General features: G+C 36.5%; 1 protein-coding gene across 15 annotated transcripts in view; it reads right to left on the bottom strand.

The window, feature by feature from the left end:
• The window catches only part of LOC125678988 (spectrin alpha chain-like), a 35,667-nt gene that overhangs the window by 6,589 nt on the left and 4,489 nt on the right, over positions 1–24,589 (bottom strand). For 2 of the 15 annotated variants that reach the window (XM_048917826.2, XM_048917822.2), the window contains exons 2-39: positions 23,464–23,724; positions 23,002–23,352; positions 22,804–22,908; positions 22,523–22,614; positions 22,282–22,426; positions 21,815–22,105; positions 21,229–21,330; positions 20,997–21,134; positions 20,344–20,688; positions 19,971–20,113; positions 19,675–19,736; positions 19,336–19,448; positions 18,896–18,910; positions 17,060–17,128; positions 15,912–16,028; positions 15,540–15,666; positions 15,198–15,388; positions 14,675–14,824; positions 14,185–14,277; positions 13,579–13,713; positions 13,162–13,307; positions 12,889–12,906; positions 11,340–11,357; positions 10,512–10,710; positions 9,940–10,047; positions 9,669–9,760; positions 8,791–9,052; positions 8,281–8,345; positions 8,073–8,172; positions 6,953–7,072; positions 5,058–5,206; positions 4,286–4,475; positions 2,875–3,141; positions 1,040–1,309; positions 828–932; positions 554–663; positions 315–413; positions 87–207 (exon numbers count right to left, since the gene is read on the bottom strand). In XM_048917826.2, the coding sequence (XP_048773783.2) occupies positions 87–207; positions 315–413; positions 554–663; positions 828–932; positions 1,040–1,309; positions 2,875–3,141; positions 4,286–4,475; positions 5,058–5,206; positions 6,953–7,072; positions 8,073–8,172; positions 8,281–8,345; positions 8,791–9,052; positions 9,669–9,760; positions 9,940–10,047; positions 10,512–10,710; positions 11,340–11,357; positions 12,889–12,906; positions 13,162–13,307; positions 13,579–13,713; positions 14,185–14,277; positions 14,675–14,824; positions 15,198–15,388; positions 15,540–15,666; positions 15,912–16,028; positions 17,060–17,128; positions 18,896–18,910; positions 19,336–19,448; positions 19,675–19,736; positions 19,971–20,113; positions 20,344–20,688; positions 20,997–21,134; positions 21,229–21,330; positions 21,815–22,105; positions 22,282–22,426; positions 22,523–22,614; positions 22,804–22,908; positions 23,002–23,352; positions 23,464–23,709 (5,469 nt within the window). In that variant the 5' untranslated portion in view covers positions 23,710–23,724. The remainder of the gene's footprint in view (positions 1–86; positions 208–314; positions 414–553; positions 664–827; positions 933–1,039; positions 1,310–2,874; positions 3,142–4,285; positions 4,476–5,057; positions 5,207–6,952; positions 7,073–8,072; positions 8,173–8,280; positions 8,346–8,790; positions 9,053–9,668; positions 9,761–9,939; positions 10,048–10,511; positions 10,711–11,339; positions 11,358–12,888; positions 12,907–13,161; positions 13,308–13,578; positions 13,714–14,184; positions 14,278–14,674; positions 14,825–15,197; positions 15,389–15,539; positions 15,667–15,911; positions 16,029–17,059; positions 17,129–18,895; positions 18,911–19,335; positions 19,449–19,674; positions 19,737–19,970; positions 20,114–20,343; positions 20,689–20,996; positions 21,135–21,228; positions 21,331–21,814; positions 22,106–22,281; positions 22,427–22,522; positions 22,615–22,803; positions 22,909–23,001; positions 23,353–23,463; positions 23,725–24,589) is intronic. The other 13 variants (XM_056156137.1, XM_048917831.2, XM_048917835.2 and 10 more) reach the window with 9 other exon arrangements.

Here is a 24,589-nt window from a genome sequence, read left to right on the forward strand (position 1 = left end):
CAAAAATACTCACACTGGATTGTTCAGTCTTTAAATAAAGCTGTTCTAAAGTATGATAGTAAATGCATGAACCTGTAACAAGTTACCTGTATGGCTGGTTCATGAGTGGTCAGCTCGGCCTCCAACCGTTTATGTTTCTTCCTAAGATTCTGGACGCTGGTCAGCTCTCTGCCATAGTCATCTGATCCAACCAACAGCTTCTTCTCCCTGAGCAAAAAAGTGCAGTTCACATTTAGAATTTAGCGCTTGTAAGATAATGATTTCTATCTAAAATCTATTGACAAATACACAGCTTAGAGAATAATCCACATTACTTGATCCAGGCTTCTTCATCATCAATGTCTCTCAAGAACTGGTGCATTTTGTTGGCCTCATTCAGCCTGGTACGACGCTGAATGGCCAGTTCCTTAATCCTGAAAGAGAAAGTCATGAAACTAATATACATGTACAGTACATACGCCTATCATATTCACATATGTACATTTCTTTATGTTACAATTGATTTCTGTTCTACATTCTATATACATATATTTATGGCATATTTAAGACTTACTTGTCATATCTCTCATTAATAGTCCGTTTCCTGACTTCGATACTCTCAGCGTCCCAAACTTGGGCATCCACAAACTGGTCAGCCTGACAATTCAAGTCTTTGATACGATCCTGCAATAATTGACATAATGCTGATAATACAGAAAATTCAAGTCTTTGATACGATCCTGCAATAATTGACATACTGCTGAAAACATTCTTGGAAAACTTCACACTCCACAAACTACATATCAGATGACTTCTAACCTACAGGACTATAAAGATGGATCTAGTACCTCATGAGCAGCAATGTCAGCCTCTAGCAGCTGGTGTTTCTTCAGCAGATTCTGAACAGAGGCCAGGTCTTTTCCATACTCCTCTGATGAAAGCATTTGTTCAACCTACAAAATACAAATATTTGAAAATGTATACAATTATTATTCATGTACTTATTTACATTTTCTTTTCTGGATCAGAATATTTTGCCTGATTTCCGTCGAGCACACACCTCTCCCAGCCAGAATTCCATGTCCTTCACCCCAGCATTGTACGTCTGCTGGCGATTGGCCTCCTTTAGTTTGTCACTCTTCTCAGCAGACTTGGCGACCAGAGTCTCCCACTGTGAGGCGAGGCTCTCCAGCCTGGCCTGTACAGCATCCTCAGACCCTGCACACTGCTTCTGGTCAATCAGGGTCTGTCCTGTGGCCAGTAAGGCCTGCAGTCGGTCAGCATTGGCAGCCAGCTCGGCCTCAAAGGCTTGGTGTTTCTGGTGTTTACTCTGTAAAATTCCAAAGCAATGAATTTTCTTTTTACTTCATTTTACTTACAAGAACAGTTATTTCAAATTTAATAAACTGTTATTGAAATTAGCAGGTAACATAACTGTAACTACCAATATTTCAAATAATTAGTAGCTCATATTTGTTGGGTTCATAACTACTTAGGGTTGTTCCAGAAATGATCAAATGGGATGGGGGGGGGGGGGGGGCGCGGGCGGCAAACGATATTTTTTTGTGTGGGTGGTCGTATTTTTTCATATTTTAATTGGTCCGTGGTTGGACTGTTAAAAAAATATTTATTATGGGTAGTGGGTAGTTTCCATTGTTTTATTTTGTGCCACGTGGGTGTTGAGTTTTCAGAATATTTTTATTGTCGTTCTTGTCGTGTTGGTTACAAAACGTCGGAGGGAAAATTGAAAACGTGCTTTCGAAATGCTGCTTTCGAAATCGGAAGTAACATAGAACTATTCGAGTTGTCGCTCTTTGCAGCGCATAACTTTACATTTCGGCACTCTTCAAATTAGAGGCGCGTTTAGTAGGGTCCCTTTGGACGTGATGGTGGCGAACTCTGTTCTGTAGATTATTACAGTTTACAGTGCATCAATTTTGGGAATATTTTGAAACCAATAGGTACTCCGTTTTCTAATATAAATACGCAAACCTTAGTTGATTTATACGAGGGTGCGTTATATTTATCAGTCGGTGTGATGGTGATATAGAGGCCTCCGGGCGCGGGCTCCATTAGAAGACGAACGATTCGTGGAAAAACATATCCATACCCATTTCATGATAATAGCATCGTTTGGACTCCCAATCTTTCCAAGATTCCCGCCATAGATGCCTTTGATTGTTGATGTGACATCGTTTCTTCAGAACTACTGTGATACAATGTCGCACAGGCATTACCGCGTCATTGACTAGAATGTTTGTCCCGAAAACCTCGCAAGATTTGTTCCGTTTTCATTTTTAAAAATATTTTTGTGGTGGGTCTGGTTAGTTTTTTTTTTTTTTAGATGGGTCATTGTAAAATGAGTTTATTAATTTGATGGGTCATGGGGTGATTTTTTATTTTTTTTTATGGGTGCTTGGTATATACAAAAGGTGCCTCCCGACCCCCCCCCCCCCCATGTATTTATTTCCGGAATAGCCCTTAACAAATCTGCCTATCTTGTTAAGGTGGCGATCCATTTTTTTTTTAAATTAAATGTTTTTAATTATCTAGTCTCTCCAATGTACTCGTCCCATTATTTTTGGTAAAATACATATATTTTCATGTTGCACATAATTTACCAAATTGACGCATAATGTACTTTTAGGCAACCTTATTAATTATTTATGTGTTTGCCTGGTTGAATATTTTCATTGTTTACAAATTGTGTAATCTTCAAGCAATGGGTAGCTGTGTTTATTTTAAATTTGTTCTATGCCATTAATGCTAAATAAATGACCTTCAGCATCTTTTCTTCATAAAGCAGTTAGCCTTTTATGGTGGGTGGCAGACAAATATAAGATTATTTAAGTATAAATAAACTGAGTCACTGAAATCAGGGACTGGGGTCCCTACCTGGATATTTGTCGGGTCTTTGTATGACTCATCCATGGCGATTTGAAGTTTCTCCTGTAGCCAGTTCTCCATTTCGTCGGCATCCCTGGAGAATTGTTGGAGGGTCTGTGCCTCTCCCAGTTTGGATCTATTATCAATGAGGGCCTCCTTCAGCTTAGACCAGCGGTCCAGGACCTGGTCCCTCTTGTCATGAATAGCGTCGCTGTCGTAGTGCTCTCCGTTGATTAGGAGGTCGGCAAAAGACTGTAAAGCTTGGATCTTCTCTTGCTGCAGTCACACACAGAACAGAAATGATGATTAATATACATCCACTTATGCAGTACTGAATTTTTGATACACATACATCTCATAGCATTTCAAAACAAGAAAACAAGCTTATACATGTACATACTGACAAGTTCGTAATAGTGTAGCAAGACTAGGGCTGTGTATCATGAGGGAAAAAAGTATCAAGATGTATCATGATATTTCATAAAAATATCGCAATATATCACAGGGATTTATCAGTACCTTCTCAGGGGCCGATATTCGGCCCCATTCCCAATCGAAAATAGGCTCAAATTTTCCCAATTTGTGGGTAAAAATTCCCCAAAATAAAATTTTGAAAAAATTGTGTAGTTTTTTAATCGCAAATCGTGCATTATGTTTCCTGGAACTTCTTTGCATTGTTCATGTCTCTACCGCCTCTGTAGAGAGAGGCTTTTCCTCAATGAATATTATTTGCACTCCATGCACTGCATTAATAGACTTGTAAACACATATCTTTAGACAGTATTATTAGAATTTGCTGATGCGGTCTGACCATGTTAACACTGTGTTGTGTTTCTGTTAAAATTAAAGGTTATGTTGGAATTTAATCTGAAATATATATGAAAACAAGTATATATACAATTTTGATATTTTTCCCAATTTCAGCAAATTGTTGATTAAATTTTCCCAATAATGAAAAAATGGCATTTCCCAAAATAGGCTGATAAATCCCTGTATCATGATATATCGAGTTTTTATCATGACTGTTTTTTTTATAATTACTTTTTGATTTAAAGGGTAGAAAATGTATTCTGCACACAACTTTCGATGTGTCTACTTTCTCATCCACTTTTTTAAACGTAAAGTATTCCCAAACTTTTGATTTTCCTTTCGGATTTCTAACTAGGCCTGATTGATGCTGTAATTCTGCCATGGTTGTTTACGCAAATACTCTAATTTTAAAACCAAAAACGTGAGCATTATATACTTCCGGAAAGTATAGAAAAACATTGATATTTCATTTTATGTATCGATGTATCATATCGACCTCTCTGCATCACAATACATCGATGTACTGTTACACCCCTAAGCAAGACCCTGTAAACTGACAATTTTGTAATAGTGTAGCAAGAACCTGTAAACTGACAATTTCCACACATACCTGACTGCTGATGGCTCTGTCGAAGTCCTCATGTTTTTTAATCAGAGACTCCACATTATCTCCATCCACTTGGTCACCTGACAGGAAGGCCTCACGGGACTGCATCCAGCTCTCTGCCTGCTCACAGTCTCTGTAAAACAGCTGCAGCTCCAGACACTGGTCTAGCTTCATTCTTCTGGCAATCCATGCTCTGAAACAGTCAATCAGATTCCATGTCAAACAATCAGAGTGTGCACAAACTACTCTACAGTATTACATCATATTCCGCTCCTGCATACTGGTTTTCTACGTTTATGTTGGATACCTATGTTTGTTGTTTTTATGTTAGTCCTATGAAATCAAGTAGTAAACAAATGTAAAACAAAGAGTAAACTTTTGTCAAAATTATCAACAAAACGAAATTCTTTGACAATAGCACAAATTTGAAGCCCATTAATCTAACCCAAAAAAACAAAACAACACACATTGTATACTTAAATGTATATGTATATTAGCACATTCAAATTATGGTGCATTTGGAAGTACATATTACTTAGGCATTGTCATGAATGAGTGTACCTTCCATCTCTTCATCATGTATATTAGATTCATGCTGACTTATGCTTTGGCTCTAGTCATTATTTAATTAAAATGTGACTGCCTCATAACATAAACACAACTATCACAAATTGACATACCATATCTTCTTTTCAGACACTGATAAAAACCACCAAAGACATGTAATGCTTCACATTAACGCATTTTCTACTTTAAGCAATTAAGTACTCCTTACTGTTCCAGTTCTTCCCTGGCTTTAGCCAGCTCCTCCAATTTATTCCTGACATCAGGACTAGCATAGTGTTCATTTTGCAGAAGGTTCTGTCCAAATACCTCAAAGGCCTGGAATGTGCCTGAACGAGCATCTATTTCAGTACGGTGCTCCTAGAAACAAATACTAGTATTTAAAACTGTGTGTATTCTGTCAGAATAGCTATTTCAAAAGGCCCCGAGGCAGTAACACTGCAATACACAACAAAATTAGATAGTGCATCAAGACAAATATACAATAACAAAACAAAAATTAAAAAAAACCTAAAGAACTCTACCTACATGTACAAGTACCATTTACTGAAAAGAAGATCTTGCTAACATTACATTCTGTTTTATTTGCGATTTTTGCTTTGACATGAATTATTACATAAAGCTGGACTATCATACTCTGACTCATAAAATACACAATTAAACGTAATTATCTTAAAAAATTATTCCAAAATGCCTACGTCAGACTTTCAAAGGCAACCATGCTGTAATGTTCAGGACACAAATGTTTCAAAAATTTCAAGGAAAGGGATCTACATGTATCTAGCAAGGTTGGCATTAGCTGCTGACCTGCACCTCTCCAAGAAAATATCGGGACAGATCATAGAGCTACAGATCCACCCCTTATAAAAACCTTCGATTTACCGCACACACAAAATTGCGGATGATTAAGGCCTCATATAGTTGTATTGTATTGCCGTCTCATAAATATGGCTACTTTAACAAACAAAATCTTTGAAGCTTTAAGTTTTCGGGTCGTATGCGGCTTTAATGAATATTTGAAGGTAAGTCTAGGCACGAGTATAGTAGGAAAATATGTTAAGAATTTTTTATATTAAATTTATGTACGGCGATGCAAGAACATAATGCTATAAGGCCTCAACTGAGTGCACTTTTTGGGTGCACTGTAAATCGAAGGTTTTTAAAAGGGGTGGATCTGTACCTCTCTGATCTGTCCCAATATTTTCTCAGAGAGCTACAGTTCTGTAGCTAAGTTGGCATTAATGTTTTACTGACATGCTGAATTAATCTACCAAAGCTTAACAAGTTTAATATTTTGAAGGAAAAAAGGAGCACTTACAAAGAGGATTTATGCATATGTTATGAATGCTTCTGTATCTAAATGTTTAGTTCAAGAAATCTATATGCAACATGTCCGTAATATTGTGCAAAGGTGATTCATTCCAAATTTTTGTGCCTGGAACACAAATCTACTTACAAATTTACTTTAGGTGGGGGCAAAGAAATTTTCACACAGCACACAAAAATCACAAAACATTCAATCATACAGTTTTGGTTTTTTTCTTTGGTACCTGATTTTAACTCGTGTCACAATCAGTCTCACAATTCACTATCCCTGATTACATCCAATGCCAATACGTATTATTACATCATCAATATGCCCCATAAACTATCTAATTATTTATTCACTACACATGTTAATGACAGGCCACACTGGATGCTATTAGCCTCTGAAATAAAATCAACATATTAGTTTCTTCTACAGGAAATTCAGCATTCCATCATGGCAATCTGGTAATAAAATTCACGATGCAGGATATAGGGTCTGAATAGGCAGGAGATAACAGCTGTTTTTTATTTAATGGTGTTGAATTTTCAATAATTGAAAGACAAAGAGCTAGCACGTTTGCAAGAATCATATATGTCAAAAATTTTTTTAAATACAATTAAATACTAAATGAGAAAAATCCCATATAATCTCAACCAAAAAAAACCGAAAGAAAAAAGAAACATCAATTTCAAATTCTGCATCTCCTTTCTATCAGAAGACCTTAAACATCAAGTCACTGGTTGTTTTCATGTGCACCATGACAACATCTGATCTAGGTCAATCGCGTGCATTGTCACCTCATCCTCTGGAAGCCCCTCCTCCTCGCCTGGGAGCTGCGTGATGCCATAGTGACTTACTATCTCTGAGCTAAACATCTGTAAAGGGGAGTAACTCTGTATAGCGCCGATTTCGACTGCCTGTAATGTCAGAAGCAAGCCTTGCTATTGTACTGATCACCCTCAAATCTATGTTGGGTATTTTCTTGGGAAATTTTTCATAAAGGTGTTAGTCTTTGGAAACCACTGCCTCAGCGTATAACCACATTAAAAGCTGAAAATTTGAAATTTTTCCTGGATACTAAAATTTGAACTGAAAATATTTCAGCCATACTTTGAAAGCTGCCACTAGCCATTTCATTGCACATGGAACAAAGACACCACATTACACAATATCGAAAACAGGGGCAGACAACTCTACAAGGCTTACTGGTGACATCATTAAATCACCAAACTATCTACAGTAAATTTCATTCAACAGTTGTTTAAGTAACATGAATATTCTAACCTACAATGCTATATAAGTATATGGGTACTTTGCCTTTATCTGACTAAATTTATTGAATAAGATATCACTGTTTTGTATATAAAAAAACAAAACAAAAAAACAACAACAAAAAACAAAAAAACAAAAAAAACCACACTCTCTCACTATTTCTGTAGGACCACTTCAAACTTAACTAAACACACCTGAGGATCAAAAGTCAGAGACGGATTGTCATAAGACCACAAATTATTTAAACTGTCACTTCAAACAAACTTAGAATAGACACACACAAGTTAACCAAACAAAAGTAAGCAAAGCTAAATTCTAGAGCTATGAACTTAAAGGAAGCATCTCTTCTACAATACAATTATTTCCAGGGCAACAAGGATTTCTTTCCCTTCATAGTATACATAGATTTTTTCCTCATAGCATTCAGTTTAAAACATCTGAACTGAAAATATTTCAAAATGATGTATAGATATGCACTACATACATGTCCATTTGTATACATAGAATACTATTTTAAATTTTTCTTCATACTAGATTAAAGGTGCTACAATACACGTAGTATATACAAAAATAAATAATCTAATAATAACTTGGACAGTGTACATAAGCTGACAAGAAGCCACATAACGGTCATGCATGACTGACCTGGTGCCTCTCGAGCAGTGCCTCAGCGCCGGTCACATCCTTGGCCAGTTCATCTGAAGACACCAAAGTCATCATGCTGTTGATCCAAGACGTCAAATCCCTGTGCAAAGAGAAATTCATCGATGTACCAATCATGTTCAAACATATACATTGCTGAACAAATGACTTGCTGATGTTTTAAACTGTCTGTAAGCTAAGGTATTCTTACCTGTAGTCACTTAAGAATCTTTGTAGATCATAGCTATCCAGGAGCTTTGCTTTTCTGGCATCAGCCTGAAATCAGAATGAAATCAATCCTGAATTACCAACAACATCATTAGCATTTTTTTGCCTTACGTATCTAAAAGTAATTCCCATGGGGATCCAGGTTAAAATAATTCCTCAGTAACCCTTGCTTGTCGTAAGAGGTGACTAAATGGGGCTGTTCTTCAGATGAGACCGTAAAAGCCGAGGTTCCGTGTCACAATAAAGATCCCTCCCTGCTCAATGGCTATAAGTGTCGAGCATAGGCCTAAATTTTGCAGCCCTTCACTAGCAATAGTGACATCTCCATATGAGCGAAAGATTCTTGAGAGGGACGTTAAACAATACACAGTCAATCAATAGAAGTAACTCTTTTATACATGTTATACGGCACAGGGTCACGATTCAGTATCCTTTATACAGTACTCCTTACAAGACTTAATATCCCGGACCAATGTCAGAGAATAATACAAACCTTCTGAGTTAGAGTGTTCCATTGTTCATTTATGTCTCTCTGGTGTTCATAGATCTGTTCTGCCTGGTCAGGGTGAGTCTGCATCAAACGCTTGGCAGATTCGTCCAAATCACGGACCTTTTCTCCCAGAGCCGACAAGTCACGCTCCAGTGCATCATGTTTACGCTGCAATGCCTGTACACTGGCCAAATCATGGCCGTAATTGTCACTATTCAGGGCTTCATCTTTCTCATCAATCCAGTCCTTTGTCTCATCCACATCTCTGGAAAAGAACATCAAACACAATCATGAAAATGAAGACACTAAAAAAACTGAAAATAAAATTCTTGAATCTCATACCTATGGCCAGCTATACAACCAGAAGCTGTTTTATAGGAAACTAATGGAAATCACCTCAGATACAGTAATGAAAGGCACACAGGAATTATCACTATCCAGTGATTTTTTAAGACCCATTTTAGGTACAAATATTAGCCCTTTCCCCTCCCAAAAATTACCAAATTTTTCCCAATTCAACTTGCACTTTTCCCAATAATAAAAATTGGTGAAAAACGTATTTGTTAGAAAATAAGTTCAATGTGAATAGTTTATGTACGACATGACAAAGATGCATCAATTCTATATGATTTAGAAAAATAGTCAAAATTTTTAAGACCTTAAAGAAAAGAAAGTTAAAAATATAAAATAAAAGAATGACATCAATTTGGGTTTGATTTCTTATTTGATATAATACAATTAGCATATTTACAATAATGACTAGGTTTTTCCCAATTTGATCAAAATGTTTATAATTTTTCCCCAATTTGAAAGCCACAGGACCCTTTTGAAAAATCACTGTTATCTGTGTTACCTGTGGAAATGATCATTATCTGCATTACCTGTGGAATCTCTGAACCTCATGAGCACTTCCTAGGGACTCAGCTCGAGTTGCTGTTACAGCTTGAAGGTTCTCCCATCTGTTGTTCAAGGTCTAGAAAATGTTTGTATCATATGCAAGTTTTGTATTTGAAGATACACTGTACATGTTGATATGCAAGTCTTTTCATGTTACGCATTACTATTTCTTTCTATTTGGTAAAAAATAGGAAAAATTTAATAGAGCATAATAAAAGAACATCCTATATTTTTTTTTAAAGAGTACAAACTTACTGCAATTTGTTCTCGAATTTTCTCAGCAGCCTCCGTACGTCCCATAGCGGTCAGTCTGTCTGCGATAGAGTTCAACTCCTGCAGACGAGCCTCATTGGCCTTCAGATCCTGTATAAAAAACGATGGAAAAGGACTGAATTGTACCTGTAGGTTAGCTTATTATTAACTTATCTTATTATAAGCTTATATATCTGTGTCATTACATGTATGGCTGTATTGTTTCCATCCAATAAGGAAAATAATATACTCATTAAAGCCCAAAAAAAAAAAAAAAAAAAAAAAAAAGAGAGAGAAAAAAAAAAAAAAGAATAAAAAACTTGTGCAAAATGTTGACTCTATTATATATATATTTTTTTAATATTTCATACTGGTCATAACTGTATTAACATCTCATACCTTTTTTCAAAAGGAATAATAATTTTGTAAAAAACATTTTTATTGTTTTATTTAAAATACCCTCCTTTAATATGCTCTTCTAAATCACTAACCCAATAGCACAATCTGTAGCCATCTAATCGAAGGAATTAAAAGATCCAATTCAATTACATTGTCTTGGAAAGTTCTGTAACTACCTTTTGGAAATCATCGAATTTCTTCTGCATCTCCTCCACCTGTTCCAGATCCTCCCCCACCTCTTCTCCCACCAGTGTGTTCTCTTTTTCTGTGATCCATGACGCCAGCTCCCCGGCCTCTCTCACCAGCTGGTAAGCTTTACAGGACTCTGTCAGTTTCTCACGACGCTGATTTCCCAAGTCCAGAAGATTGGCATACCTGAGGAAAAACAAACAAACAGGAAAGTGAAATTCACATGTTTTTATGGAACGCAAGTGGATTAACTACTTTGACCAAACTTGTTTTAAACTGTGCAAAACAGACAGTTGTAAAGTTGTAGTATAGCTAGACACAGATGTAGAGAACAGCTGAAAAGTCAAGGCACGTTTAGATTGATTAATGAACTAAAGAGAATCTTATAGAAAGGAAAGTAAATGCTGTTGAAGCAGCTTATTGCCACCATGAATGGAAATTTCAGAGAAGATGTGTATTGTTAATAGAGTTCTCATACTAAAATGTACATGAGTTCTTAAGAAAGTTGGAACATGTCATAGTTTGTAAGACTTGGTAAGAATGTTGCCAATCACAAATAGCTTCGAGTAATGCCATCATGCTTTCTAAACTCACAGCATCAAATATCTCAATATAGAAACTTCACAGAGAAAATAGAAAAAATTAGACCAGACAATTTCTTTGGACCCTTTTCTAGAAATACTCAATGAAAGTTGAAGAGCCAATATATATATATGTATATCTGGATTGTTGATGGTAAGCAACATAAACATACAAGCTGCATACTCTCTCCAGTAGACTGTAGAAGGAATGTCTGCATACAAAAGAAAACTTACAATGGTTCCAAGTATTCACTGAAATAATATTAAACATACATGTGTGGACTGATGTGTATTTCCTTTGATAGATTTATTTAAAAAATTACATGTATTACTTCCAACACAAATTTTGTCTACATAAATGTGATTGTAAAACAAATGTATAATTTTTGTAAATGTAAACATGTACATAAACCACACCTTAAATACAATAAATGCAAAATTACAAATAAACTGATTACAATTTAAAATGAAAACATTTAATCTGATCATGCTGATAAAGATAAAAATGTAAACAAATACGTGTACATGCAAGTATCATGTGAAAACTAGACAGGCATGTGTGCATGCACAAAACTGCATCCTGTAGGTCAAAACATATGTGCCCACTTTTCCCCAAATCAAAATCTGATTGAAGTTTTGGTCTAAAACCTAAAAGGGTTCACTAACTGAGATATTCAATTTACCTATTCTTGAGTTATTGGCTAGACAAACAATTACTGTAAGCATGGTAGACGGCCAATTAGCCTTTATTAATCATGATCCACCTACCATTGGTAATTATAAAGCTATATACATGTACGTTCATTTGCTGTTAGTTGAGGAACAATTACCATATGAACAGTATGTTAAAAAGCCCTATGACCTTTTAAGCTGCATACCAATAGGGGTCATCTTCCTATGATTGATGACCATCGGGCAAAGAGTTCAGAGGGACAACAATTGCTGTATGAATGCAAAAGCAAAGACACTTTTGACCTTTAAATCAAAGGGGGTCATCTAGCTATGACCCACCTGTCTATGAAGTTTAATGGCCATCAAACCAAAGGCTCTCTAGTTATTGTTCCATAAAACAACTGCTGTATGCATTGTAAAAAGCCCCATCACCTTTGATCTTTTGACCTAAAATTCAATAGGGGTCATCTACTAGTCACGACTAACCCATCAATGAAGTTTGATGACCATCTATAGTAATCAGCCTAAAAACATATTCTCTACTGACCAACCGACAGATGCAACACGATATGCCACTCTTCTTTAAAGGGGGCATAAAAATATACTGAACAGAGCATGTAATCAAACACAAAGCATGATACAATGGGAAAGTATGACAAAGCATTCAAACTAAGCAGCACAATATGTTATATCTACACTTTAGTGGAAAGCTTTAGGAATGTGGAAAACGTGTTAAAGACAATCAAAGGATTTCTGATGTGTAAATTACTCACAAGGCATTTCACATAGTGATGTAACATACTGTATGTAAGACACTCGATACACAAATTGTCAACGGTGAAAAAAAAATTCCAAGTTGCATGTCATGATTAAGATGCAAGTAAAATATGGTATGACAGTGTTGAGTAGTATAGTATGACAAACATGATATGAAAGTGTTGAGTAGTATAGTATGACAAACATGATATGACAGTGTTGAGTAGTATAGTATGACAAACATGATATGAAGTGGAAATCTTCCATGACAAACTTCTATACAGAGAGGTAGATTTTAAGTGACAAACAATTAAAATATTGTCAAGGATAAAAAGGGCTGATATACTGCACTCACATCATTTCTATCTTATCTCTGAAATAAAATGGCATGATTTCAAATTCTACTGAGGGAAAAAGATGGGGAAAAAACTAATTGCATTTGAAGGTTTGAATGTTTAGACCACTTATGTATTAATGACAAATATGTATCTGAATTCACAGAATTTAGAAATGAATGAACAGGACCTGAAATAAAACAACACATGTACAATCTGCATGGACATAAACGTACAAACATGAAGTCATGCAGATACCAAACACATGCCCACATTAATGTACATGTACATACTGGGTCTCGATTTGGTTTTGGCGAACAGAGATGGTGAACTCGTCCATCAGGTTGCTGCGACTGGCAGACAGACTGGGGTCCAACTTTTTGACGTAGGCTGCAGGAACAAAGCCCTGTCTGTCATTTACCTCAACCTTCCACCAATCCTACAAACAAATCATCGAAAACCAGCTATCAGTAACCATTCTTATTTGAAAATCACCGAAGGGTGACCTGTTCACGATGAGTGTGCATGATTGAATCAAAATCTAATTCATATATAGATGTACACCAACAACGATTAGTTATACAAGCACAGTATCTGACATATTGTAGAACAATGCAAATTTAAGATCGGACTGCTACCAGATAAAATTTTAAAAATATTGATCAAATCAATTTTTTTTTCTTTCCCTTCTTGTGATATTAAACATTTACCTTGTTAGTGCTGTTGAGAAGAGTGAGAACATCCCCTTTCTTCATAGACACTTCCCTGGGTGATTTTTCACTGTAGTCATACAAGGCCATGACCTTCTCTGTGCCAAGGTCATCCACAACTGGGGCTTCTTGTTGCTGAAGAATTAAGTCACATCAATTAATCCCGATTTCAAATAAGAAACAATACATAAACTTATGCTTCTATTCACAAGAAACTAGATTCAATGCACTGTGAAATACAGAGGAAAGTTTACCTTGCAGGCTTGAGCCTGATCATGTCGCGTGATTTACAGAGAAGTGTTTACCTTGTAGGCTTGAGCCTGATCGTGTTGCGTGATTTACAGAGTGTTTACCTTGTAGGCTTGAGCCTGATCGTGTCATGTGATTTACAGAGGAGTGTTTACCTTGTAGGCTTGAGCCTGATCGTGTCATGTGATTTACAGAGGAGTGTTTACCTTGTAGGCTTGAGCCTGATCGTGTCATGTGATTTACAGAGGAGAGTCTACCTTGTAGGCTTGAGCCTGATCATGTTGCGTGATTTACAGAGGAGAGTTTACCTTGTAGGCTTGAGCCTGATCGTGTCATGTGATTTACAGAGGAGTTTACCTTGCAGGCTTGAGCCTGATCGTGTAGTCCCTCAATAACAGTTCTGTAAGCCTCCAAGTCCGACATAAAAGCATCGTGTTTCTTTAGCAAGGCCTGGAATGGGTAATGTGATTCAAAGTTAAAATAAATAAAGTTTATCATAATAAAGTACACGTAAATGACCTCAAAATACACATATATACAAATATATACCAAATATTATTCAGAGTTTTAAAATTATGTTTATCTACAAACTATCAGCTTTTTTGACACAGACATAGTTTCTTCTTTTCAATTCAGAACAAACACTCTGACAGACATTTCTGACAGATTGCTAACAGTTTTGAAAATCCAGTATATGTATGTGGTTGAAATACAGATTGTAAAATATCTGAAAATTATTTTGTCATAACACCGAACTCATGTAATTCATAAAGTTTTAAAAATTCCATTACATAAAAAAAAAAGACTGCAGAAAGATGTGGTTAAACATTCTCAGATGACAGCTCACCTCAGCCGAGTCCTCGTCCTTTCCATAGTCGGTGTTGGCAGCAATGGGTTCCTTCTCCTTCATCCAGGACTCTGCCTCATTAGCATCGGCAAAGTACTGCTGGGCCTGGAGAGAGTCCTCCAAATCCTGCTTCCTCTGCAGCGCCTTGTCCTGTAGGGAGCACATGTATACAACTCACTCATCAACATTTTAATGAAAGCTATAGGGTATTTATTAAGTGTAATAAATTGTGGTGTTGGAAATTCTAAATTTTTCCTAAGGTCACAAAAAATTCCAATTTTGGTGTAAATCATCAAGAAAAAATATCAAATCCATGTCAGAAGTGTAAATCTACAGATGCCAGCTTAATGCTTTAATCAACTTGAGCTAACGATACACTAGGTGGTGAATAACAATAGGACAAAGAAAGTATTTCTGGTTTCATTTTTGCCACAATGACTACTTTTGCTTAAAAATTGCTCTATACATTAGTCTACAGTTTTTAATTTAAAAAAAAAAAACGTCCAACATCGTTTTTGCCTACTTTTAGTTGCTGCCATCTGTCTTGAATTTCCTCGATCTTCTGCTGAATTTCTTCACTGGCAAAGTGTCCATCATCTGTCATTTTGTTGCCATGGGTACAGACATTGTTGATGCGAGGTTCATGCCCAGCAATTTCTGCCTGAAGGGCTTGGTGCTTCTTCATCAGATTTTGTACTCCAATAAGGTCACGACCTAAAGGATTTTAAATTAAAATCCATTTTCAAATACACTTACATTACAAAAAAGAGAGGGAAAGAAAATGTTTATCTTTGTATGTGAAGACCCTGATTACATGCGAGTGCTTCTCACTAAAGACAGAAATCCCCCTGCTGTTTTCCCTCACCTCTGTTGGTGGAGGCTGCTATAGGCTCCTTCTCTCTGATCCAGTCCTCCTCGTCCTCCACATCTCGGAGAAACTGCTGAAGCTTCAGGGCATCGGCCAGCTTCTGTTTACGGGCTACCATCGGCTCCTACAATCGTGCAATGCACAACCATAATAAGTCAAATGAAAAATCCTTCAACAAACTTCAGAATTAGCTGGATACAACAGAAACTCATTAAAATCCCCCCCCCCCCCCCCATTACATGCCACTCATTTGTATTAATTTTCCTCCTTTCCCACAGCAATTTCCTTCAAAATAACATTTCACTGATACTTTAGAGTATATTTTGTTTCCTTCTGTTTACATCAGTAGAGTACTGAGAAAGTCCATACCTGTAGCGAGTCATATCTCTGGACAACTTGTTCCTGTTTGGACTTTATATTATCAGCATCAAAATGACCAGAGCTGACAAACTGGTCTGCCTGAATGACAATACTCTCAATACGGTCCTAAAACAAAAAATAATCATTCCAACATTTACAGATGCCAATTATGTACTTTTTCCTCAACAGATTGGGTTTTCCCTCCAAAAATTTCAAGCATACATATACAGATCAGTTACTTAGTAGTTATCATGCCACTGAAAAAAAAAAGAGTTAACTTGTGAATGGAGTTGGACTAGACAATGGTGTAAAACTTGAAGCAAAATGGGGATTTAAAAACTTCAGGACTCAATAAAATCCTGTATTAGTTGAATTCAAATTAAGATTTACAATGTCAGTTAACAAACAAAACATATTCAGTATCTGTGTACATGTTGTTATGAGTAGAAGACTTTCACATGAACTTTGTGGACCATGAGTGTGGGAAGTCACTATCAAATTGTCAATGCTATTAAAACTTCCATGAATGTTCATGCCTTACATGATTGGTCAATTGCACATTTATTTACATGTATTCCCAACATAAATGTGAAATCTTACAAACAGAAAAATATCTGAGATGACATGCTGTTTGTTATTCATAACAAATCTGTCAACTGATCACAGTTTAATGTAATGAACGGTGTCTATTCTATATTGGAAGAACTTACTACACCGCAAGGGCCACTACTCTGTAAGAGAAGGTCCAGGGTCTAGTTCATTATCATTTCATTGTTGCTAGTCTATTTTGATTAATCAATAACATTTTAAAATAACATGTTTAAATCAACTGTCACTAGCTTTTAACAGAATTAGCAAATCCTTTCTTTTCTAAAATGTTAACATTTTACTGCATTTTACTGATGGAGTCTAAATACATGTGCCTGTCGATGTGAATAAAATTAAATATAGCAAATATCTTACTGAATGGAATATGAAAGACTGAATAAAACATTAATAATGATATACTGAACTTTTAACTGTAAAAAGTTTTTATTGGGATACAAAGTACATAATGTACAAAGACTAAACAAAATACAATATTTTCTCACTGTCAATTTCATTGAATGGACTATATTGATATTGACATGCAGAACAAGAAGTGGGTGGAGTCTCACCTGATGGGCGCCGACATCTGCCTCTAGAAGAGCATGTTTCTTCTGGAGATTCTGCACACTGGTCAGGTCCTGTACAATTTAACACATTGATGATTATAACGATACTGATAATTCATTCTAGTATATATATAATTGTAGATTACACGTGTATCATAGGGCTCGTTTATCTGAAGCAACATTGGATATATTCCTCTATAATATGGTGTTAAAATACTGATACACAATAAGTGTTGTACATTAAATATTGAACTTCTTTTAAATACATTTTATTGACCATTATGAAATATATGCAACAACTGAAAATACTGTACTGCTGCTAAATTAAAGTCTAAGCCAAAGCTTGAATACTGAGAGCTTGGAAATGTGTTATATCAATACTTCAAAAGTGTGCAGTGATGATTACACATTAGAAGAGCTTATCATGAAAACTAGAAGGGCTAGAGTTAAATTTACTGAAATTCAACAGTTCAACTTGACTCTCATCAAAAGATATAATCTGCAGCTACAAGCAATCAGTGTGAATTCCTAATACAGAATCCAACTCAGTTTCCTCCTGTGGCAAAAAGCTTTACTTTCTGTTTATACATGTATATGTAGTAGCATCCCTCATGTCTACAGAAGCTCCGAGAAAAGCATGATGTCTATTATGAAAATGTATGATGGGGGTGGGGTGGGGGGTGGGAGGTGTATCTCTACTTCTGTCCTTGTGGAAATTACATGTGTATCCCAACATGGCATTTTCAAAATGGAGTCTAAATGCATTTGAAATAGGCATTCCTTTGGTACCCGTCTGTTACAGACATACACTACAGGGTCACTTATTTTCATATGAGCTATCGTGGTTTAAGGGGAAATAAGCATAATTGTGGGGACTTCATTTTGGAGTTGAAGACTTAACTTTTATAGTTGTTCAGTTTCTCTTGCTCATGTAGAAAATTAAACCCAACAATTAATGATGTCACAATAGCCCAAAGAAATATTTCTAGTTTCTATCACAGTGATCTTGACATTAACCAATCTCCTCTGGATAGAAGCAATCTTTCTGTCGAGAACAAATGAATGAGCATATAAACTTCCAATAGGCAATGATCCAGAAAAGAATACATGTAACTTTTCTCCCTGAATGATAATTCTCCAAAAGCATGACATACATGTAGCGTTGGTAAATATTATAAAGCAATATTTGTGGACATGCAGTATGATTGATCAATGGTTTTCTTTTAGCAGTCATAATCAGGACACAGCCTGCAGAGGTGGACAAACAAGGTGATTCCTTTGAGATTTAGGGAACGGAGGAGGGGCGTGTAACAAGAGGAGGGGTGTGTAACAAGGAGGGGCATGTAACAAGAGGAGGGGCGTGTACCAAGAGGAGGGGCGTGTACCAATCATCATTTGGTTATTCTGTGGGGATTTTTGGAACATGGCATGAGAACACTGCTGTAGAAGGGACAGGATGATAGAGCGACTCTAGATCCGACTCTCATTTACACTGCTCTAGTAATACTGAGCATGATTTCAAGCACTGAAAACAGAATGGAACTTGTTGGAACAAGCTATTACTACAGGAAACATACACATGGCTGTACATGTTGAAGGACAGATCACACGATTTATATGGGAAATTTTCAGTCTTTTTCTACACGTACATTGTACAAATATTTCTCATGTAAATCATTCCTACTACTGGTATTCACTTCTTACATCGAAAAATTTTTCAATCATGAAATTTGGAGATACAAGAATTAATTTTCTTTTAATGAGTTTGAATGTGAATTTCCCATACAGCTCCTAGCAAAGGCACAAACACTGCAAAATAAACAGTGCTAAATAACTTACATGTCGATGTAAAGGCTAAGCCGGGTACAAAAAAAATCAGTTTATAAGACAACCAATAAATGAACAAACATATATACATTTTGCACAGAAATGAAACTCAATATTTTTTTTGACTTTTTTTTGGTGGCCATTATCATGCTTCTAATGGCAAAATTTGATAGAAGAAAATCAGAGAACTTTTCAAATGAAAATTAATGGGAATTCATGCTGTAAGGAAACAAAATTAAATTCAAAATCATGTTAACATGCTACAAAAATATGCCACTCCACAATTTAAAAGTACAAGTAATATAGTTGTTTCCCTCAAGTAACACTTTGTAAAATTCCAAGTTCTCATTATCATTACACAAATTGTAGGATGGCTTCAAAATCATTTGAAACAAAACACAAAATATATTGTATTCTATCACATCAGAGCCACAATAAATCTAGTCCCTCACCTTGCCATAATCCTCAGACATAAACTGCCCTTCGATCTCTCCCAGCCAGACCTCGATATCCTCAATGTTACGGTTGAACTGTTGTTGCTGACTCGCCTCCTTCAGTTTATTTCCTACACAAGATTCAACATTCTTCACTTTATACATTAATGTTTTACAGTTTATTTCCTACACAAGATTCAACATTCTTCACTTTATACATTAATGTTTTACAGTTTATTTCCTACACAAGATTCAGCATTCTTCACTTTATACATTAATGTTTTACAGTCTATTTCCTACATATGCTTCCAAGTTCAGTTTAGTTTTTGCTCGTTACAATGTGCGAGGATAAGTTACCTTTTCTGTCAGTCTGAGACAGTAGGGTGTTCCACAGTTTGACAATTTCTTCCACTCTTTCTCTGAAAATATCACAAACCATTTTCAATATTCCATCCCATAAAATATTTTATCAGATCATTCACATCAGATGTGTCAATAACTCAAGTTTCCATTTTAACATACAAAATCTCTCCCGAGTTTTATTCTTTGCCCAACCTGAGTGTACTCACCCAATAGTTTCCGAGGCGTAGTGATTCTCTGAGTGTACTCACCCAATAGTTTCCGAGGCGTAGTGATTCTCTGAGTGTACTCACCCAATAGTTTCCGAGGCGTAGTGATTCTCTTGAATCAGCTGTTCCCCAGTCTTTTGAATGGTCTCTATGCGATTTCTGTTGGCCTCAAGTTCAGCTTCAAAGTTCTGGTGTTTCTGTACTTTAGTTTGCAGATTGGTTGGGTCCTGATGAAGAAAAAGCACAATATGAATGTGTCCAACTTTTGATGATTTACATGTATCAACAATTACAATGCAAGATATTTCTATATACCACTCAACAAAATGTCTGACAAACAGAATACATTTTGTTGCCCATAATAGTTTAACTTTGTGTCAATGCTCAAACATTTCGTTATGTTTCTTTTCATCACGGCATTTTTGACATTTTTACCTCTATAAAATGAAATACGCACCAGATAGCTTTCATCTGAAGCAGTCTTGAGTTTCTCATTAATCCAGCTCTTGGTTTCATCACAGTCTCGCTCGAACGTTTGGAATTTGTAAGACTCTTCCAGAAGCTGTCTACGATTGGCTGATGTCTCATAAAGGACATTCCGTCTCTGTAGCAGCTGGTCTCGCTTGGCAGCAACGTCATCATAAGCGTAGTGCTCACTCTCAATCAGCTTAGTGGCAAAGTCATCCAGCATCTTGATCTTTTCCTCTTGTGCTGCTAGTGACTTCTCAAAGTCCTCATGTTTCTTGATCAGAGCTTCAACACTATCCAAGGAATCTCCCAAGTCAGTGTTTGCTAAGAATGCCTGCCATAAAAATTAAAGATTGAATTTTCAAATTTTCTTTACGTTTAACATTCAGAATACAGACAACATGTTGGATGTTTGGGTGGTTCATTCAGCTGTGTTCACATTCATTTGTTCATATCTAAACCCAGAGAAGAGAACAAGCAATACCTGTAACATGATAAAAAATAACAATTAATCAGCGATACTGTACGTTCTACTTTCAACCCGTTACTGCTGTAACATGTAAAAAACATGTGTCACAGTAATTTCCATGGTTTCTGTGTTGCAGCATCCACTAAAACTTCAGTGTAATGTGTTGTACTGACCTCCTGTTTGGTCATCCAGGCATCAGCATGCTCCATGTCCCTGTAGAAGAGCTGGAGGTCCATACACTGCTCGTACAGAATCTTTCTCTCCTCCCACAGCTCAAGAAGACTCGACTTCTCCTTCGAAAGGATCACCAACTGTAACAGAAAACGTCATATTCACAGCACATTTCCCAATAGATATGTCTGAAGTAGCACAGCTACATAACATCTCGTTAAGTTTTGCTCTTGCCTTGTCTCTGACTTCATCGGCAGCATAGTGGTTGGCATTGACCAGTCTTTGTCCAGCCTGATCTGTGGCCTTAAAGCTGTCCTCTCTGGCATCAATTTCTCCCTATAAATGCATACAATAAATGAACCATACGTGTACACAGTATTCTTAAATAGAATAATTCTAATGTGTTGACATATTTTAGATTCCTTATTTTACGTGAGTACTTATTATCACGAAATGACTCATGGACGTTAAATCGCGAGAAAATAAATTGATTAAACTGTTGATCAAGTGTTTTTGCATGTATTTTAGCAATATAAAAATAAAAGCAAGAAATATTTTTCGCACGTGATGTTTCTCGCAAAATTATGCGATAATAAATTCCTCGCGTATATTTAGGAATTTACAGTAGTATCTACAGAGATTTCAATCTTAACACAGATTCTGTAACATTATAACAAAAATACAACTCAGCAATTCACTTGTGTAAAAAGCAAACTTACTTTTATACAATGTAGCATGTGTTTAGCACACTGAATCCATAAACTTAACTTGTATAGTATAAACGATCTTCTATGTATGTGTTTGCTACAGTCACTGTTACCTTGTGCTCATTGTGTCTTTCTACCAGAGCCTCCGCTCCCGCCACATCCTTAGCAAGGTCGTCAGCAGAGATAATGTTCTTCATGTCATGGACCCAGGATACCAGGTCACGGAAGTCCGCCAGGAATCGGTGGAGATAGTAAGAATCATCCAGATGGGCCTTCCTTGATGTGCCTTTGTTCTTCAGCTTCTGCCAGTTGTCTACGATCTCAGTCTGCTTGGCATTGATCTGAGGGGCCTGCTCTTTGTGAATGTCTTCCAATCTCTCGGCTTCTTTACTCAAAGCATGGACCTTTCAAAAACAAGCATTCTGATGAAATAAATGCTAAATATGACAAATTTTAAGGTAATTTATTACAATTCTCAATGGTATCATCCTGACAGTACTGTTATGTTAACATTGAGAGGCTTTGATCAATCAATCAATGTTATACAATAATCATGTAAACTTTAAGATCCTATGGAGACCTTTTCCTCCAGGGCAGCCAGATCTCTCTCCACTCCCTCATGTTTACGTTGCAAGGCCTGCACACTCGCCAAATCTCTACCGTAGTCATCTGTCGATAAGATGGCGTCCTTCTCCATGATCCAAGCGATCGTCTCATCAGCATCCCTAGTGTCACATACAATAATCACATGTCATAACCACTCAACAGGTGCAAAATATACAGGTACATTAATTCTCCATTCAATACTGCCACTGACTTACCTGTTAAATCTCTGAATTTCATGTGCTCCAAACAACCTCTCTTGTCTCAACAGAGATAGATTTTTCAATCTTTCCCAAGCTTCATTAACATCCTATAAAACAAAATATCATTGTACTACAAAATACTACCCAAGTAGCCTAAAACAAGGCGTCACTGCTTTACTATATACTAATCGAAATAGTAAAAAGTCCTTTTCATCACTTAAAAAAAATGTTCACTTTCTCTTTTCCCGTCAATAATCTTTCAGTTGATATTACTTCCCACATAATAGGTCACTTACACTTTGTCTTTGTCTAATCGTAGCTTCCTCTGGATGTTCATCTTCAATCAGCTGTTCCGCCAGCGTATTCACCTCAGTCACGCGATCCTCGTGATTTTGTAAATCCTGCATACATAAAACCGCATCATGATTAATACGAAGCTTAACACAACAAACACGTCACGAAAATGTTCCCTGCTCTAATTACAAATAAATTACCTTCTGGAATTCATCAAACTTTTTCTGCAGAACCTCCACATGTTCCAGATCCTGACCAAATTCCTCTGAGGTCACGAAAGCTTCTTTATCATTGATCCAGAACATGACCTCATCACATTCCCTCATGAACTGAACAAGTCTCAGAGCTTGTTTCAGCTTCAGACCCTTCTCTCTGAGCTTGGACAACAGCAGTTCCCACAGACGGTGGAGCTCATCTAAGCGTTCTCTGATGGTGACGGAGGCAAAGTGCTCCTGGTTGATCATTTCTGTTCCAGTGTTGTCCAATACAACAATAGCATTTGCATGGGCAGCCACTTCTGCCTCAAATGCTTGGTGTTTCTGAATCTTGGCCTGTTGAAATATCAGAAAAAGTTCAGATAATCAAACATTATTCACATGCATACATGTACTAATAAGGATAAATTGGTATCAAATGCAGTGTTTCCTTAAGAATATCATCACCTGTAAATTAGTAGGATCTTTATAGCTTTCATCTGACGCAGTTTGCAGCTTCTCATAAATCCAGCTTTCCAACTCATCTGCATCCCGTTTGAAGTACTGGTACCTCCTGGAGTCCTCAAGTTTACGACGCCGGTCCTGGCAGGTTTCTTTGAAATGGGAGTAGCGGTTGAGGACTTCATCTCGCCGTGTCTGGATGTCCTCCGCAGTCTCGAGGATTTTAATCTCTCGAGGCTGAACCTCCGTCATTTTGTCCTCGTCTTACTACAACAAAGTCACATGTTACAAAAGTCTGTTATATGCAATGGTCAGAGTCAAATATAACGAAATCAGCATGTGTTATATGCAACTGTCAAAGTTGCATGTTATGAAATCAGCATCTGTTATATGGGTCACAAGTAATCCGCTCCTTGGACTAATCATTGAGAACTTTACTGAAACTGGGCATGCTCTCAGAATTACCAACTGGAATACCAACTGAATGGAACTTTAGCCAGCTACATTGTACCTCTTACAAAATTCCTTAGATCTGAACAAACTAGTGTTGAATTTCATCTACTTTGAAATAACAACCACATGCTGACTTTCTAATTCATGTGTATTCATAATCATGATAATTAACGGAATAATTTTTCTGCTAATCAATGTTAATGTTTCAAGAAGAAGTTCAGAGATGACTGTACAATAAACTTCAATCGAGCCAAACTAACAGCAAATAATAAATCTATAAAGTATCCCCAGACCTATGAAGAGAACTTTAAACCATAATTTTGTCATAAAATATTTCCAAGTATAAATGAGATAATTTTTTTTGTAAGAGCAAGGCAATGAGTGATGTACTTGTATCGCATGTATTTAAGCCATGACACTCAAATAAGTGGTATACCTCATATAAAAACCAAGTAGTCAGATAAATGCTGTATCCTGTGGAACTCTTGTTATACACCTGTTCAATGACAGTTCTTGCATATTTTTAATAACAATTAAACCTAAGCAGAAGTAGCAGCCTTGAGGTATGAAGATTGGTAACCAGCCAATTTTCTTCATAGAATCTCTTTGATTCACAGGTTTGAAAGAACATTCTTTTTTTAACAATTACAGTTGTTCTGTGGGCTTGATCAATAGCTGT

The sequence above is a fragment of the Ostrea edulis genome, chromosome 2 (genome assembly GCF_947568905.1).
Source record: "Ostrea edulis chromosome 2, xbOstEdul1.1, whole genome shotgun sequence".
Lineage (NCBI taxonomy): Eukaryota > Metazoa > Mollusca > Bivalvia > Ostreida > Ostreidae > Ostrea > Ostrea edulis.